The 18,896-nt window shown below is 41.2% G+C and overlaps 1 protein-coding gene across 2 annotated transcripts in view; it reads left to right on the top strand.

Moving 5' to 3' along the window:
- Window positions 1-18,645, top strand: part of NSF (N-ethylmaleimide sensitive factor, vesicle fusing ATPase) — a 166,940-nt gene extending 148,295 nt beyond the window's left edge. Inside the window, exons 18-22 of one of the 2 annotated variants that reach the window (XM_030923020.1) lie at window positions 11,081-11,215; window positions 12,731-12,844; window positions 16,487-16,542; window positions 16,966-17,032; window positions 18,390-18,645. In XM_030923020.1, coding sequence (XP_030778880.1) covers window positions 11,081-11,215; window positions 12,731-12,844; window positions 16,487-16,542; window positions 16,966-16,987 — 327 coding nt within the window. In that variant the 3' untranslated portion in view covers window positions 16,988-17,032; window positions 18,390-18,645. Of the gene's footprint in view, window positions 1-11,080; window positions 11,216-12,730; window positions 12,845-16,486; window positions 16,543-16,965 lie in introns of both variants that reach the window. The other variant, XM_010389038.2, reaches the window with a different exon arrangement.
- Window positions 18,646-18,896: the final 251 nt, after the last annotated feature.

Here is an 18,896-nt window from a genome sequence, read left to right as displayed (position 1 = left end):
TGTTTTTTCAGTCCTAGGAGTGAGAGGATTTTTCTTATTTCTGGTTCTTGGCTGTGCTCTGGATAGTTGAAATTGTTTAGCAGATTGGCCTCCAGATAAGTAAGGCATTATTATTGGACATAGTGAATTCATGTTCTGGAAAGTTGGGGCCTAAAGGAGCAAAGTGGGCTCTGTAGAGTTAAATGAGGGCAGAGTATGGTGAGAAGGCAAATTTTGAAACATTGTGAACATGAGATAATTGCAAATTGGCAGAAAACTGGGAAAAGCATTTTAATAAACAGAAATGCTATGGATAAAAATCACAGAGGTAGAAATTAAGTTAGAAAGGAGAATATTGACCTAATTTAGAACACGGGGGTCAATTTAGGGTGTATCAAGCTAAAAGCTCAGACAGGTAGGGAAAATCTGTGGATACAAAAGTGGGGAGTTTGGATTTGCTGATTTTTTTTTTTTTTTTTTGAGACAGAGTCTCGCTCTGTCACCCAGGCTGGAGTGCAGTGGCGCAGTCTCGGTTTACTGCAAGCTCCGCTTCCCGGGTTCACGCCATTCTCCTGCCTCAGTCTCCCGAGTAGCTGGGATTACAGGCACCCACCACCATGCCCGGCTAATTTTTTTTGTATTTTTTTAGTAGAGACAGGGTTTCACTGTGTTAGCCAGGATGGTCTCGATCTCCTGACCTCGTGATCCGCCTGCCTTGGCCTCCCAAAGTGCTGGGATTACAGATGTGAGCCATCACCCCTGGCCAGAACCCTTCCTTTATGGTGTTAAGAATACTGTGGCATGGTCGGTGCAACTTTATCTTTTTTTTTTTTCTTTTGACACCAAGTTTTGCTCTTGTTGCCTGGGCTGGAGTACAGTGGCATGATCTCGGCTCACTGCAACCTCTGCCTCCCGGACTCAAGTGATTCTCCTACCTCAGCCCCACAAGTAGCTGGGATTACAGGCATGCACCACCACGCCTAGCTAATTTTTGTATTTTTAGTAGAGATGGCGTTTTACCAGGCTGGTCTTGAACTCCTGACCATAGGTGATCTGCCCACCTCAGTATCTTCTTAATTTATTTAACCTTTTCTTCTAAGAGCACAGAGGTCATTATTTCTAGGTAATCTCCTTAACTCAAATTAAGAGATCAACCATTGCTGATATGGGGCTTGGAGGGGCAAGGGCAAGAGTGGACCCCAAATCTAGTTTAAAATTACACAAATAAAAACAGTAGACAGCAAAGCATAGTGAAAATAGCAATGAGGCCTGAACTGTAGTTTCAGCTCCCTCACTGGACATGAGAGCCTCAGACAGATCACTTTACCTCTCACCCCAGGTTTCTCATCTGCAAAATGAGACAGAGAATGAGGGGGTTTGGAGGAATGATGTAGTCTTTAAGAGCTGCTCCCAATGTAAAATCTGATGATTCAGTGTCTTTTTCATAAATTGGAATTAAATATTCTTTAATATCATAAAGTCTACTTTTGCCTATAGTGTTTTAAATTATTAAGGGTTGAGTTTCTCGTTTCATATTCAATCTGTATCATGAATTCCCCCTCTTGTTGTCTTCTGTCCTGCTTGGAGCACCATGAGGATGGTTACAAAGAAGTAGACTAAGAATTTGCTTCAGGGTAAAATCTAATGGAGAGTTTAAGTATAGTCTGCCTAGTCGTGGCATGATTTATTTGAAACATCCTTCCTTTGGTATTCAGCTTAAACATTTCACTGCAAAAAAAAAAAAAAAAAAAAAAAGTTACAGACATTTGAACAAGAGAAATCAGAAATGCATGCAAAGAGGCCCCATTCCTCTCCCTTCACTGTCCCTGATTGCTTTTAATGGTAGTCGATCTTTTCCCTTGGTTTGGGGAAACCAAGAGTTGTAGGAGATGTTAATAGTACTTGGTTTTTGTTGTTGTTACTGTTTTGAGATGGAGTTTTGCTCTTGTTGCCCAGGCTGGAGTGCAGTGGTGCCATCTTGGCTCACTGCAACCTCCGCCTGCCAAGGTTCAAGCGATTCTTCTGCCTCAGCCTCCTGAGTAGCTGGGATTACAGGCATGTGCCACCACGCCTGGCTAAGTTTTGTATTTTTAGTAGAGACAGGGTTTCACCATGTTGGTCAGACTGTTCTCGAACTCCTGACCTCGTGATCCACCCGCCTCAGCCTCCCAAAGTGTTGAGATTACAGGCATGAACCACTGCACTGGCCAATAGTACTTGTTATCTCACTAGTTGAGGTTAATGGCAGCTAATGAATCTTATGTTTCCTTTGCTAGAGAAGTCTGTATTATCCAGTCAATAGCTAATCAATTGATTAAAAGAGATAAGCCAACCTTTGGCACAAAGCATACATGCCATTCATTCTGGATTATTTTATTTAAAATTTGTTGCTATCAACACTTGGGGCTCAGAGGTATAGACTCTGAAATGATAGTTATTTTCCTTTTGTATACTTAATATAATGTGCATTTCTCTAGGAGCAAAAAGTAATAACGAAGGAGTGATCTGCTACCCTTGAAACCTATACTGGGATTATCATTCATTCAATGCGTGTTTAACTTTGCACTTTGTACAAGGCACTATGCTAGCGCTGGAAACATCAGTAAAGCCAAACCGACTTAAGTCCTGTCCTAATGAAGGAGAACTAGCAAGAAATACAGTAAATATAGTAAATGAATAAAGTATATAGTATGTAAAAGGTTATCCAAACTGGAGGAGGGAAAGGGCAGGATAAGGGTTGGGGAGTTGCAGTTTTAAATGGAGGTACATGGGGATTGAGTTGGCCTGTGGAAAAGCTGACATTCAAGCAGGTCCTTGACTTGGAGGGAAAGGCCTGTGTGGCTATGGAAGGGAAGTGCATTCCAGGCAGAGGAATCCTCTCTGTGTGCCAGGTACGCCATGCTGAGTACTGCAGGGGCACAGACGGATGATACGTGGTTTCTACCACTGGGGGTTGACAGGCTAGAAACAAAATTCAGGCTTGAAGATAAATGCAGAAAAGCCTTATGGCAAGGTAGAATTTTTCTAAGGTTTTCTGTTGAATAATACAAGCTAAGAAAATATGAAAAATTATTCCCATTTCAAGAATGAAGCCAGGTTAAGTGATAGACCAAAGGACCTCTACCAGGAAAGCTTCTCACTCTTGGCTCTGAGCTGTCTTCCTCCTCAGAAGTTGCTGCCTCTCCCTGAGGCCGCACGCTGCCATGAGTCCTTCTGACTCTCCGTGAGTCACCCCACTGCCATGACTCCTTCGGAGGGGGTGTCTGACCTTTTGCTTCAGGCCTCTTCTGGGCCTCACAGTAACCCTTGTGAAGCTGAAGATGGGAGCTCTCATCTTCCCTAACCCAGAGCCAACCTTGGCCTCTCTGAGTCATTTGCTGCCAGTGCCCTGTGTTCGTTGTTTGGAAGAGAGGGATTTTCAGGCATCCCGCCCCTCACCCACCTGACCTAACCATGCGGATTCCTGACACCACAGGCAGAGGACTGTTCTTCAGGTTCCTCTGAAGACCACCTATTCAGATGCTTGCTTCTTTTCCTTCTGGCCTGTGATGACAGAGACCCCGCCCCAGCAATTTCCACCTCACACTCCATTCTCATAAGTAGGTAGAATTTTCTCATCCCATATTTATGGTTGAGGAGGAGACAGATGCTGAGAAGTTAAAATCTACCCCAAATCACACAGCTGTGAGTGATGGGGCCTGTACTTCTGTTGCACCAGGCTACTGTCCATCAGGGACTTGCCTCACCCTTGCTTTCTGCCAGCCCTGGGCTTGCCTTAAAAAGGACATCATATGCATAAGACACTGGTTAAAAGGTACAGCATGGTCCCTGGAGATGCTCACTCTTACAACTGGCCTGTTCTTGGGGCAGCAGCTCCTCACAGGCCCCTAAGAGGTAGACCTCCTGCCTGTGGCTGCCAGGACCCTCCTCTCCATCACAGGTCTTCCTCCTCAAGAACCTTTCTGGTTTCCTGTTGCTTTTTATATTAAATATTTCCCTTAGGTTAGCATCCTGAGTGTCCCTTTTACTGGTTGTCCACTCCCCGTGTCTGCAAACAACTTCCTTTTCAGCCTTGGTGCTCTGGCTCAGCTGCTTCTACCATGCACACAGGATTTAGGTGCATTCAGGACCTTCTTTTCAAGGGCCTTGCCAGTGCCTCCTTGTTGTCATTATCTTTGCACAGATAACCTTCCTAGATAACCCCACCCCAGGAAACTGTCCCCATACGCCGGGTTCCCTCCGCCATGATTAGTTTGTATTTGTGACTGTGTTACTTGGTTGTGTTGCCTGAATATTTATTTGGTTTTCCGAGCTAAATTGTAATTTATTTGAAGGCACAAACCAAGTCTCATAATTCTATTAAGTACCTAGGAGTAAATTATTGTTAATGCTCCAATTGGCTAATGTCTATTTCATCTTTTACTTATCAGATTTACAAATGCTTAATATTCTGAAATATTTCACTCTCATTTACAAAAACATCAGATTCTAATAAGCAGAAGATAAAGTTCAATGCCCCCAGCACATAGCAGTTTTGAGTTGCACTTTTAAACTCACTTCTTAATCCATTTCAGGGTTTTCAATTTTTTACAGTTAATTTTTCTTACCAAGAGTGTATTACACTTGCTCAGCATTGAATGATATGGAAAGAACGGCCTTTCTTTCCTGCATAACTGACTTTACTTTTGTTCATAGGTTGAAATCAGCCCTTCCATTTCACTGCAGTATTATATTAGTGGCATTTTTATTTAGGAAAAAAAAAAGCTTTCTTCCACATGAACTTTTGTTACAAATCAGTTTATTGGGGCCAATCAATGGGCAAGACCTGTGAAAGGGTGTGGATTATCTGGTTGGTCCTTTGTGTGGCAAAAGGCTTAGATGCTGCTTAGTACTCTCTCATTCTTCATCATGTAAAGAAGTGTTTTTTTGAAGGATCAACACCTGACTGAGCCCTGCCTTTTTCATGGAAATGTTTTCACCTGAGTTGCTGCTTATGGTACTAAGAATTAGTTAACTAATACTTATTTAACCTCGGAACAATGTTTATCATAATCCGATTGGCAGATAGTCGTTTTACTTAGGCTCTTTCTTTGTAGCATCAGGACTAGCAAATCTCAGCAAAGAGTATGCTGGGAGCAATTTCTTTTTTCCCAAATAGGTTATCACTCTGCTTTTTTTGCTTTCCGTCAAGGGGCATGTTTGGGCACTGTGGACATTAAGGCTGGTGGCCACACATTAGCAAGGTGGAGGTCCCCTCTTGGGATGAGCACCACTTTTATTTTTAAAGCTGCATCCCCATTTCATGCTGCTGGCAGCATTTCTCTTCAGATGAATCCCTTGCAATTTATCACATTAATACATTCGGAGCTGTTTTTCATGATAAAGCTTCCTTACGAGCATTACCACTAATTAATACACAAAATGGACCGGCACAACTTAATAATTTGGTAATGTTTTTCAAGGTTTTCTTAAAGATGACGCTTTACAAGTCAAGACCCGAACTTGCCTGGGTCATGACCTCTTTGCAGTGTTTGGAGTCTTGTTAAACAAGAAGAAAAGCAAAACATAAATTAGCGTCTCCATTATAAGTTGCTGTACATTTCCCAATCTTTCAACACTTTGAAGAGCATAGTCACTGTTAATGTAAGAACATCTCATGAGGAAACTGGCAGTGATTTTAAAAGTCCGGCTTTCTGGAATGAGTAAGAAGCTTCTTCCTCAGTGCCACTCTTCTAGGGCCAGCATTGTCCTTTGTGAGAGAGGAGCAAGATGAGGAAGTTTGCATTATGGACTATGGGACATTAAAAAGCTAAGGAGAAAGAGAAGTAACAGTTACCTTTAATCATACTGAGGTATCGGCATGTGTGGCCTTTGGCATCTGTTAGTCTTTAGGACTGTGTTCCCAAGTTTGCAATTGGAATTTAGTGTTAAAAAAAATAAGTATAAAAGCGCCACTTTTTGTTATAGTAAAAACATATGTCTTTACTCAATTGCAATTACTGCAACACCCCAGCTTTTGTTGTTATTTTGCCCTTGGACTTACGTATTTCTGTTCCTCTGTCTTAGAATGTCCTTCCCCTTCATCTTCCTAATCAACCTACTCATTCCTTAAGACTCAACTCATGTATCATCTCCTCCAGAAAAAGCTTTCTCTGCCACGTGTTTCTTCCCTCTACCTGACATCCTTGTGTGTAATACCTCCACCTTTCCATATTGTTTTTTTTTTTTTTTTTTTTTTTTTTTTTTTGAGACAGAGTCTTGCTCTGTCGCCCAGGCTGGAGTGCAGTGGCTGGATCTCAGCTCACTGCAAGCTCCGCCTCCCAGGTTCACGCCATTCTCCTGCCTCAGCCTCCCGAGTAGCTGGGACTACAGGCGCCCGCCACTGCGCCCAGCTAGTTTTTTGTATTTTTTAGTAGAGACGGGGTTTCACCGTGTTAGCCAGGATGGTCTCGATCTCCTGACCTCGTGATCCGCCCGTCTCGGCCTCCCAAAGTGCTGGGATTACAGGCTTGAGCCACCGCGCCCGGCCTCCATATTGTATTATAATTATCTCTTTTGTATCTGTCTTTCTGTGAAAGGTCTGTTGCATATTCATCTAGGAACTTGGTAAATGTCTGATAATAAGCATTTGATTTTTGCCTACTTGGTTCCTCAAATAATAATAATGATTACCCTTTAATCTGAATACTCACAGGTGTACTTCTATCTCATATTCTTTGCACAGTCATCTGTTAAGCTAATGGCTAATTGTACCAGAGGGTCTCAGCTTTGTTCCTTTGATCTGCATTGGCTTGTGGTGGTACATTGCCCATTCTTGGCACAGCAGGTGGATAAAAACAATGAGTAACATTGAGAAAGGCTGACGTGTCTTATTGACAGTAGTGGTATAATGTTTACCAAACCCAAATTGAAATTGTTTTGGTTTCTTAAAATCTTTTCCCGATAGCACATTTATTTTAATGTTCTGAATTTCTAAGATCTGTGTATAAGTTCAATGATTAGTCTTTACTGAAGACTTATCTATGGACTGAGTGTATATTATAAATCTAGTGACATAAGTTTAAAACTCATTCCTCTTCCATTTTCCAAGTAAACTTTTTTAGTAATGTGTTTTTCTTTGTAAAGAGAGGCAGTATATGATTTGGGTCTGGATCCGGTTTCCAGTCTTGGCTCCATCATGTATTGGTTATTTGACCTTGAACACAAATGACTTATATCTGTGAGACTCAATAGCTTCGTCAGTAAAATGGGGATAGTAAGGGGATAGTACTAGTACTGCATTTTCGTGAGTATAATGAACATTAATTGAGAGACTGATCTGGAGAGATGCCATACTGCAAAAGAGGATTAAGCGGAGTTCTCCCTATTAAATGGCGAGATACCCAGAAACATTACCCTGTTGACTCCAGTATGCTGGCAACGAGGCTTTATACTCTTTGGGAAGGAGACTGGAAGATTCTTCTCTGGGAAGAATGTACACATACTGACCTTTGAGGGATCCCCAGTAGTCAGCCAAGTCTTACCTAATCATCCTATAGTGAAGCTCCTGGACACAGAATTTCCAGTCATAGTTTAGCTCGTTTTTTTTTTTTCTTTTTTTTTTTTTTTTTTTGAGACAGAGTCTCACTCTGTCGCCCAAGCCGGAGTGCAGTGGCACGATCTTGGCTCACTGGGTTCACGCCGTTCTGCTGCCTCAGCCTCTCGAGTAGCTGGGACTATAGGCGCCTGCCACCATGCCTGGCTAATTTTTTTTGTATTTTTAGTAGAGACGGGGTTTCACCCTGTTAGCCAGGACGGTCTCCATCTCCTGACCTTGTGATCTGCCCGCCTCGGCCTCCCGAAGTGCTGGGATTACAGGTGTGAGCCACCGCGCCCGGCCCATAGTTTAGCTCTTAAATATGAATAGCTATCCAGCAATCACCAGACACTTTCAGGAAAGCCTCCTGTAAACAAATTGGAAAAGGGGGCAAGTCATAGGAAACAGACAAAACAAAGAACAGAAGAAAACATCATTTTTGCATTCTATAATATTCACAGGTTTGTTTTTTGAGATGGAGTCTCACTTTGTCACCCAGGCAGGAGTGCAGTGGTGCCATCTCGGCTCACTCCAGCCTCAGCCTCCTGGGCTCAAGCAATCTTCTCACCTCAGGCTCCCAAGTAGCTGGGACTACAGGCATTTGCCACCACACCTGGCTAATTTTGGTATTTTTGTCAAGACGAGGTTTCACCATGTTACCCATACAGGTCTCAAATTCCTGGACTCAAGCGATCTGTCCATCTGGGCCTCCCAAAGTGCTAGGATTACAGGTGTGAGCCACTGGCCTCAGAGATTTAAAACAAGATATTGTATTTTAATTGCACAGGATGCAATTTAAAAAGAAAACATTCAGAAAACAAGAAGAGCTCTTAGAACTGAAAAATAAGTTAGTTTAAAGGTTGGAAGACAAAGTTGATACTAACCTGAAAAGTATTAGAAAGAGAAAGAAATAAAAACTAAGAGTAAAAAAATAAGAAAATTAGAAGATTAGTCCTAGAGGATCAATATCCAACTAAGAGGTTCCCAGTGGGTGATACAGAGAAAATGAATGGGAGGAAGTCTCCAGGAGACATATTTCCTAGAATTAAATGATTGGAATTTCCAGTTTAGAAAGAAGGTATCTAGTGCCAACAAAATGAGTATAGAAAGAACCATCTTAGGATATGTAGTTTTCAAATTGCAGAACATAGGGATGAAGAAAAGATTCTGAAAGTTTTGTATTAAAAAGGTTAGAAACAAAAGATCAAAGATCAGATAGCATTTGTCTTTTAGCCTTCAGTGCCTTCAAAATTGCAAAAAAAAATTATTTCTAACCTTTTTATTTATTTATTTTTTGAGATAGTTTCGTTCTTGTTGCCCAGGCTGGAGTGCAATGGTGTGATCTCGGCTCACTGCAACCTCTGATTCTTGAGTTCAAGCATTCTCCTACCTCAGCCTCCCAAGTAGCTGGGATTACAGGACAGCTAATTTTGTATTTTTAGTAGAGATGGGGTTTCACCATGTTGGTCAGGCTGGTCTCAAACTCCTGACCTCAGGTGATCACCTGCCGCGGCCTCCCACAGCATTGGAATCACAGGCATGAGCCAGCGCACCCAGCTTCTAACCTTATTTTTTACAACTAGACAAACTATTAAGACAAAGGATACAATATTAAGGCTAGAATAAAGGTATTTCCAGACATGCAAGGTCTTTAAAATTTTACCGGCTGGGCGCAGTGGCTCAAGCCTGTAATCCCAGCACTTTGGAAGGCCGAGACGGGCGGATCACGAGGTCAGGAGATCGAAACCATCCTGGCTAACCCAGTGAAACCCCGTTCTCTACTAAAAAATACAAAAAACTAGCAGGGCGAGGTGGCGGGCGCCTGGAGTCCCAGCTACTCGGGAGGCTGAGGCAGGAGAATGGTGTAAACCCGGGAGGCGGAGCTTGCGGTGAGCTGAGATCCGGCCACTGCACTCCAGCCTGGGCGACAGAGCGAGACTCCGTCTCAAAAAAAAATAAAAAATTTACCTCCCTCTCACTCTTTCTCAGGAAGCTTTTGGGTATATGCAGCACAGACAAGGGGATAGATGAGGAAAAGGAAGGCTAGGATACAGGGAATCTAACAGAGGAGAGAGGAACGCTCCAGAACTTCAGCAGTGCCCCAGGCCTAGAGAGTCACCACTTCAGATTGAACTGTGAACACAGAGGACTCCTGGAGGGGAATTTCTTCAAGAACACAACTTTAAACTATGTAATGTGTTTGAATATACTGAAAGGAGACTTGTGATTGTGTTTAGAGACAAACTTGTGGTAAGCACCTGGTAAACTAAGCGAAGGGGAAAAAGGCAATTAACTCCAGTAAAACAAAATGTTGTCCAAGAAAGGAAAATTTAATAGTACTCTGCATGGCCTAACTGTAAACCACATTTGTATAAACATAATAAATACTGAATATAGATTTAACTAAAGACTGAAATAACTATATTGGAAGGATGTAAAAAGGGGCATGTGGTGGGGGAGGGGGGTAGTGCAAAATTAATAACAAATCCTCATCTTCTATGGTAGGAATTTAAAGCTGAAAACAGGCCAGGCACGGTGGCTCACGCCTGTAATCCCAGCACTTTGGGAGGCCGAGGTGGGCAGATCATGAGGTCAGGAGATGGAGACCATCCTGGCTAACATGGTGAAACCCCATCTCTACTAAAAAAAATACAAAAAATTAGCTGGGTGTGGTGGCGGGCGCCTGTGGTCCCAGCTACTTGGGAGGCTGAGGCGGGAGAATGGCGTGAACCCGGGAGGCGGAGCTTGCAGTGAGCCAAGATCGCACCACTGCACTCCAGCCTGGGCAGCAGAGCGAGACTCCATCTCAAAAAAAAAAAAAAAAACATAAAGCTGAAAACAGAAATCTAAAACTAGTAATGTAACCTTATTATTTAAAGATAAGGAAGTAAATATAAGGAGAAAAGCTAAGAGAATTGAAAATGGTTGCCTTTGAAGAAAGGGAACTGAGAATGGTAGCATAAGCCTGGCATAGTTTTTAAACTTTTTTTTTTTTTTAATATTTCAGGGTTAAAAGTAAAAATGAAAAATATTAAATGTGACAATTATGGAAAGCACTTTAGCCCATGCCTTTTACAGTTCAGTGTTGCATAAATGTAAACTATTATTACCCTGTTCCTTCTGAAAAGTGTACTAAAGCCTTGTAAAGCCAGCGCCACATACTTTTTATTCATTTCATCTTTTTTCCCCATTTCCCACCATACATGTGCCATGTTGGCTCTAAGGAAGGAATTACATACGTACATGTCAGTATCTTTCCATTTGGTTTGTGTATCTTCCTGATTTACTAATCCCTTGTTTTATTCATGTGAATGAGAAGGAGCTGTTCACATGTTGCCACTTCCTGAATCATGTTGGTACCTTTTTTCAGGATTTTCAGGAAAATCCTGAATTGTTTTCTTCTCTTTTGCCAGTCATTTGCATTTGCAAGATTAAATAAATGGCTTTTGCAAATTGTGTTCAAGCTTACTCTAGTTTCCTAATTAGTCTTATGTACATTTTAACACATTTTCTCCCTATGATCAGGGCCGCAAGCTTCTTATCATTGGGACCACTAGCCGCAAAGATGTCCTTCAGGAGATGGAAATGCTTAATGCTTTCAGCACCACCATCCACGTGCCCAACATTGCCACAGGAGAGCAGCTGTTGGAAGCTTTGGAGGTGAAAATGAGTCAATGGATTGCACACTGTTTATAAGAAAGGAATTGAGGCTGAAATAAGTGGTACCACATTATACCTGGTGTTTCGTTTTTATGCTAATCCAGAACATGGGGCCCGGGGATATTACAGGTTGTGTATCCCTTATCCAAAATGCCTGGGACTAGGCCAGGCACGGTGGCTCATGCCTGTAATCCCAGCACTTTGGGAGGCCAGGGCAGGTGGATCACTTGAGGTCAGAAGTTCGAGACCAGCCTGGCCAACATGGTGAAACCCTGTCTCTACTAAAAATACAAAAATAAGCCGGGCATGGTGGCGGGCGCCTGTAGTCCCAGCTACTCAGGAGGCTGAAGCAGGAGAATTGCTTGAACCTGGGAGGCGGAGCTTGCAGTGAGCCAAGATTGTGCCACTGCACTCCAGTCTGGGCGAGAGAGCAAGACTCTGTCTAACAACAAAAAATGCCTAGGACCAGAAGTGTTTCAGATTTCAGATTTTTTCAGATTTTGGAATACTGCATTATATTTAGGTTGAGCATCTCTAATCTGGAAATCTGAAATGCTTCAGTGAGCATTTCCTTTGAATGTCATGTTGGCACTCAAAAAGTTTCCGATTTTGGAGCATTTTAGATTTCAGATTTTTGGATTAGGGATACTCAACCTGTACCTCCAGTTGTTTTCAGGAATTAGAGGAGAAAGATGAGTATACATGACAGTGAATTAATTTCCCATTCCTCAATGTAGGCAGCTACAAACTGCCACGAATTAATTGCTCTGTATCCAGCATGAGTGATGTATATAGATTACTTGGACCAGAAACTTGAATGGGTGGCAGTGTGGGGGTAAGGTAATCACTGTATAGAAAAATTAACCATTCATAATGGCTTTTAGCACATTTCCTTGCATTTAATAAATTGGAACGATGATTAAAGCCTTAGAAATGTCAAAAACTACAGAAGTAAAAGGAACTTTATTAACAAGTTTAGAAATAGAAATGTTTTCTTAATTTTTTGAAAATGACAAAGTCATTTTTAAAGAATGTTCTTCATTTTGTTCAGCAGTGGTAGAGTCAGTAAAGCTTCTTAAAGTCCTCAAGGCCCCCAACAAAATAGAAACGTATCTATATGATAAATGTTTGAGGTTACCCATGTAGGCAGGTTTTGTGCAGGAACTAGGTAAGAGAATTAAAGGTAGTGTGCTTTGACACATACAGATTGTTCCTAGAAAAGAATGTTAAAATTTTTAATTTATATTTATTATGGATTGGAGCTATTTTTTTCCCAGCAAATATAAGTTATATGGAGGTCCATAAGAAAATGGGGTTTAGGATACCAGTTTTCACTTTCATGATTGCACCTAATGGGTTTAGGAAGGTCAGACTGGATTTTAAAGTAGAAGACAATTCTATCAACTTGAACAGTTAGGTAATTCTTATCACTCTTCTTTTAAAGGTAAATAGAATTAACCAGTGTTGATGTGTTCACTGTAAAAGTGCTTTGATTATTGTTTATTGTTTTTGTAGCTTTTGGGCAACTTCAAGGATAAGGAACGCACCACAATTTCTCAGCAAGTCAAAGGGAAGAAGGTCTGGATAGGAATCAAGAAGTTACTCATGTTGATCGAGATGTCCTTACAGGTAAGGGACTTCCTTCTCCATATGACTCAGACAGAACAAAGCTTCAGGACACACCAAGAGGGTCCAGTATTTCCTTTGCCAAGGGTTTTAAAGTTTTGATTTTCTTATATTATTTCCAAACTTAATTTGGTAGCCTGCTTCTGAGATTGACCACTTATCAATACTTTTCAACTTCTTAAAATTCAAAAATGGAAGGAAAGATTATAAAGTTAGTTTTAATTTAGGGAGCCACTAGATCTTAGAACTAGAAAAGACTTCAGAGAGCAATTATTCTGCTGCCCCCTCATTTTGGAGATGAGGATACTGTGTGTGCCACAGGCTGTCAGTGAATTATCCAAGATCACTTCGCCAGGTTATTGATATTGATGGAGAAGGGATGGTGTTGCACCTCAAGTCAGTAGGCGACCGCACATATACCAAATGGTGTCTGGGAGACTGTTTTAAGGGACAAGTTAATTAAGTTGTGCAGTCTAGACCTGGGATCTGTATATTTGTCCCTGGCTGGGCTCCTAGAAATTTCATGCAAACTACTGTAGAGTTGAAGCATCCAGAATCATGAAGAAAACTAAGCCCCAGGCTGCTGCCTGCGCAAAGACAGATGAAACTTCTTTGGGACTTTCTCATATCTCCTGGCAACTTACCTTTCCTCTTTTTAGAACTCCACCCTTCCATATTCCCATCCTGTATCTTCTTGTCCTTATCTGACATACTAGTTAGCTGATAAGTATCTCCCTATCAAGCCCTATGAATTCAGAGACCTTGGCTCTTACTGTTGAGTCCAAAGTCCCTGGAACAGAGCCAACACATATGAGGGTGCTTAGTAAACTTTTATTACTATTATTATTATTATTATTATTATTATTATTCTGAGACAGTGTCTCGCTCTGTCTCCCAGGCTGGAATACAGTGCCATGATCACGGCTTACTGCAGTTTTGACCTCCCAGGCTCAAGCAATCCTCCTATCTCAGCCTCCCAAGCTGGGACTACCAGCATGTGCTACCATACTCAACTAATTTTCGTATTTTTTTGTAGAGACGTGGTTCACTATGTTGCCCATGCTGGTGTTGAACTCCTGAGCTCAAGTGATCCATCTGCCTCAGCCTCCCAGAGTGCTGGGATTACAGGCATGCACCACCATGCCTGGCCCTCAGTAACTTCTTTTTTTTTTTTTCTTTTGAGACAGTCTCATTCTGTTGCCCAGGCTTGAGTGCAGTGGTGTGATCTCGGCTCACTGCAACTTCCACCTCCTGGGTTCAAGGGATTCTCCTGCCTCAGCCTCCTGAGTAGCTGGGATTACAGGCGCCCATCATCACGCCCAGCTAATTTTTTGTATTTTTAGTAGAGATGGGCTTCACCATGTTGGCCAAGCTGGTCTTGATCTCCTGACCTCAGGTGATCTGCCCACCTCAGCTTCCCAAAGTGCTGGGATTACAGGCGTGAGCCACTGCACCCGGCCAGTAAACTTTTGTTGGATGAATAACTATAAATTCATTCTGGTCCTAGGTGGACAGAGTGACTGTATTCTAGGCATCATGTGTTACTTACTGATCGTCCTGCCATTCTGCTAGTATGGGCAGTGAGTGCCAGAGGTGAAGTTTCTGTTTCAGTTACATCTGAAATAGGCTCTTAGACCAATAACACATTGGAAACATGAAGTGAATGCTTTTTAATCTTTTCTGGTAAATGTATCTGAAAATAAAATTTTTGTGGCTTTCAGAAATCTAATCTAATCTACTAAGCTTTCAGATGGACTATTTATAAGTCAATTAATTTATTTTCCATTATGAACCATAAATTAAAGTTACAGACTAACCACTTTGTTTAGACTTATTCTTGGTAAAGGTGCAAATACAGGTGTATTGGCTCTTTCCTTGAAAAAAAGATAAATCTGTCAGATTGTCAGCTCTTTTTTTTTTTTTTAAAGTTTCAGTTTAATTTTTTTTTCAATAATTGCATAGAAGAAACTATGTGGATTTTTTTCCCCAGCCCTCATCCCTTTCCCTTCCTTTGATGCCTGCAGGTCAGTGATCAAGTTAATGCTTCTTATGCATGTGGGGTAGAGAGTGAGAGTGGGGCACTCAGGCCTAATCTGCAGCGACTGACATTTCATAGGCCTCTGAGTTTGAACCCCTTCATGTCAAATGGATTTCGTGCAGCTGAGTGAATTCTCTTTAGATCTGCCTTAGAGAGGCTGAGCCTAAGTGAAGAGGCATGTAGTTTTGCAGAATATAAGTCATGTTACCTCTCTGTTCACTACACGCGATTCTGTTAAAACTTGCACAGAGCTGAGGATCTGCTCTGACTGGATGTCACCTGAGGGAATAAAGTCATTTATCTAGATTACTTTTTTCCTCCCTTTCTCCTGACTTTTAATTCCATAGCTACAGGCAAGTCAGTAAGTTGTTGCTCACATATATTAAATATATTTAATGGGCAAAGAACTGCAAGTACCAACTACAACTGTGCTTCAGCCAGTTCCTTTTTTTTTTTTTTTTAAGAACTTGACAATTGATTCATATGTAATTCTCTTCCCAAAGAGGAAAAATGTTTCTTTTGTTAGCTATTCACACTTTTTCTTAGTCCTTTGTAGTCTGACCTCTTACCTTTGATACATTTGAAACTTCTGTTCAGTGTTTTTCTGAGATAGAAGAAATCTTAAAAAAAAAAAAAAAAAGGAAAAAAATCCGTGGTTGGATGGGGAGTCCAATTGCACATCTACCCACAGCTGCACTGAGCATTTGAAAGTTATTCCCGGAGGGCAGGGAGTTCCCTCTTGGGAAACAGACTCCTGCTCTGAAACATATTTTAAAAGTTAGGTGTGTTTCTTACAATGAAAATTCATCTTCAGGAATTAAAGATGTTTTTAATGATTGTTTTCTAGATAACTTCGTATCTCCTGTGGGCCTACGAGAATAAAGTATATTTAACAAGTTAGTATAAATATGAATAGAAAATGAAAACCAGTATAGGTGGTTAGTAATAACCACCTGAACCAAGCACCCGAAACAAAAGTTGCACCATTTTTTCTTAGACTCATGACAGGAGACCCAGATTCATCTAGAGATTATTTCAGGAATCAGCAGTACTCTTCATTTTTTTAGTTTTAGCACAACTTTGTTACTACAAAGAAGAAACTATATGACGGATACTGAAGCTAAGAAAAGCTATATTGTTGATTATGTAGAGTTAATAAGCTATTTTTTAGTTGTTGAATTAACCTCAACTTGGTATCTTCTACTTTGCTGTGACTTTAGTAGACTTTTATACCTTCAACAGATGAATTGGGTGTCATTTGAACCCTGATGAATGGCCCTGTCCAGTCTCACAGCGATGCTTCACGGGTACCAGCACAGGGCACGCCTGGCCTAAATGCCTATGATGGCCAGTGGACTTGGGTCTTTTGGAACCCAGTGTACGTGGTTCTGGAAAACCCCATTCACTTCCTCCAAATGATGTGATCTGCTTTGTGTAAGAATGCTGGTCAAGGAGCAGGTAACACCTACCTGGTCACATCTAGGTCACTTCAGTGACCTAGTGGAGCATTGATGAAGTGTGAAACCGAACATTGCCTTGGCATGAAGCAAGTGCAGAGTTGTTAGAAGGTACCATTAACCCATCTTCATTTCTTCTGATGTATTTAGATGGATCCTGAATACCGTGTGAGAAAATTCTTGGCCCTCTTAAGAGAAGAAGGAGCGTAAGTACACACAACATTTAATGGCCATCAACCAAACTTACCACCCTGTTAAATCCCTGTGCCTATTGTAAGAGTTGCTTTCCTAGATAAGTTTGTTTCCATTTATTTGAATTCTTCGCTATGTTGTAGGTCCGAGAGACCAAGCAAGGAAGTTGGTTGTACTGTTGGTTTGCTCTCCCTGTCCTGCTTCGCAAAACTTCCTTGTCACAATGCAGGAAAAACTTAATGGTACATATCTATCGGAACCTGCTTTTACATGCATGGAGATGTGACCATTTTCTTTTGTGAAGTGCTCATCTAATAGCAAATGCATAGTGGGAAATGTAGGATAACCATTAAGAAGCTTTTAGTGACTTTTTTTTTTTTTGATAGTTTTTTACAGACCCTCATCTGGTTTTTTGTGTTTTGGTATTTCTTTTGCAGTAGCCCCCTTGATTTTGATTGAAAATGAACTATTTGAAACCCACAGTGACCAAGGGAAGTGACCAAGGTGAAGATGGCCTGGGATCTTCACTGTCTTACTCAAGATACTGGACTAAGTGGAACGTTCTCTACCTTCAACACGTGCTCACTCTGCATGATTAGTGCAATAAAACCCCCTTCCTTATGCATACTGAGATAGCTTAGTGTCTTGTGGAAGGTGTAAATTTGGTTTAGAATGCTGCGCTTACCTTCCCATGCAGGCTAAAGTGATTCCTTCTTGCTCAGTCCCTCTGTGTGGGAACCATCCAGTACTTGTGGACACTACACGTTTCAGGCTCTCTACTAGCACATCACCCCTGAAAACTCTCAGTCAGTGTAATGAATGTTGCATGACAACAATTAGCCGATTAGAAGGCAGACTTTCTACATCCAAACCTGGCTTAGTAAATTGAGGCGTGGGCCAGAGATCCTCTGACAGCTGTCCTGAGCTAACACTAAAGGTCACTGGGTATTTGGTTAAAGGTCTCCCACAAGACTGGTTATTCTCTTTGCCTGAAGAAACAAGGCATTGGATGTCTAAAATGCTGTTCTCAATCATTGTCAGAGATGTTTTCAAGTTGCAGTCAGAAGATCTTTCTTAATAGAAAGTCAGATGACTACCGTGTTGGTTGTGACTTCCCCTTAGTATAACTGATTTGCTCTGTGGTAAGAGATATGCTAATTATTACCACTTAGTAGATGTTGTTAAAAACATGTGAAAAACAGGTATGGAAAAAGCATACAGCCCCAAACAGAAAGGAGTTATTAAAGTAATTTACAAACCTCTTGGCACTAATTAGTGTCCAACTCCAAGTGGGTCAATTCCTTAGTATAATATTAAGGCTTATTAGTATCACTGCTTTTTCCTTAGCTTAATGACTTACTTAGAATTTATCCTTTATTTTAATTCATCTGTACTATCTAGTGTCTAAATAAAACACTATTCTCCAGAAAAATCCATCGTTTTCTAGCCCTCTCCCTCAGTGCTTTATTGTCCATTCCAACACGTTGAACACATTTCCTTTACCCTCCACACACTTCTTCCAAAAGGAAGCACCCATTGAGTCCTTTTGAGGGCGACCTGTCTTATCACTGACTGACTTAGCAGGAATTTAATTAGGTCATATTTGGTGATGAGACTCATGGAGCGTGCCTCTCTCTTCCCATTGCTGCTTAAAATGCAAGGACAAGCGATTAGAAGCCATCCTAAGGTGCTTACACCACATGCCACCCATGAAGCTTGTGGCCACAGTGGCACTTGGGTGTGGCTCTTCTGTCATTTGTCCCCATGTGAGAAAGCAAATCATCTCCAAATCTTGCTATTTATATACTTTACTTGGAGACTTGTATGTTATATCTTCTTTGTTTTGGGTTTTCTTCCCTAGCTTATTTTGTGGCTTTTAAAGAAGTGGATTGTATTGTGAGCTCCTGTGATTCCTGTTGGCCAGTATCCTGGATTCCTCTAAGATCTTGCCTCTTGCCTCCTCATGAAAGCAGCACACATTGTGTTAACTTATGTCTCTTGTTAAATGAGCTTAATGTCTTTGTGTTTTGTCCAAAACTATATTGAAAAATATAAATATTGTTTAATGCAAATGAAGGAATGCAATAAAGAGTAAATATACTTGAAAATGTTCTGTAGACCAGTGTTTCATATAGAACCACATGGACAGCTGACAGGAATGGAGGAAGAAGGAGGGGGGCTCAGGAAAGAAACCTCTCCTTGTTTTGTTACAAGTAGCATAATGTGAGGGATGATTTTTATTTTAAAAATCTCTTAATTATTTAGAAAGTAGAGTTACTTTCCTTAGTATATTATATACTATATTGTGTATTATATTATACCAGCTACTCAGGAGGCTGGGGCAGGAGAATCACTTGAACCTGGAGGC

The sequence above is a fragment of the Rhinopithecus roxellana genome, chromosome 19, assembly GCF_007565055.1.
Source record: "Rhinopithecus roxellana isolate Shanxi Qingling chromosome 19, ASM756505v1, whole genome shotgun sequence".
NCBI lineage: Eukaryota > Metazoa > Chordata > Mammalia > Primates > Cercopithecidae > Rhinopithecus > Rhinopithecus roxellana.
This window is presented reverse-complemented; position numbering and strand designations above follow the sequence as displayed.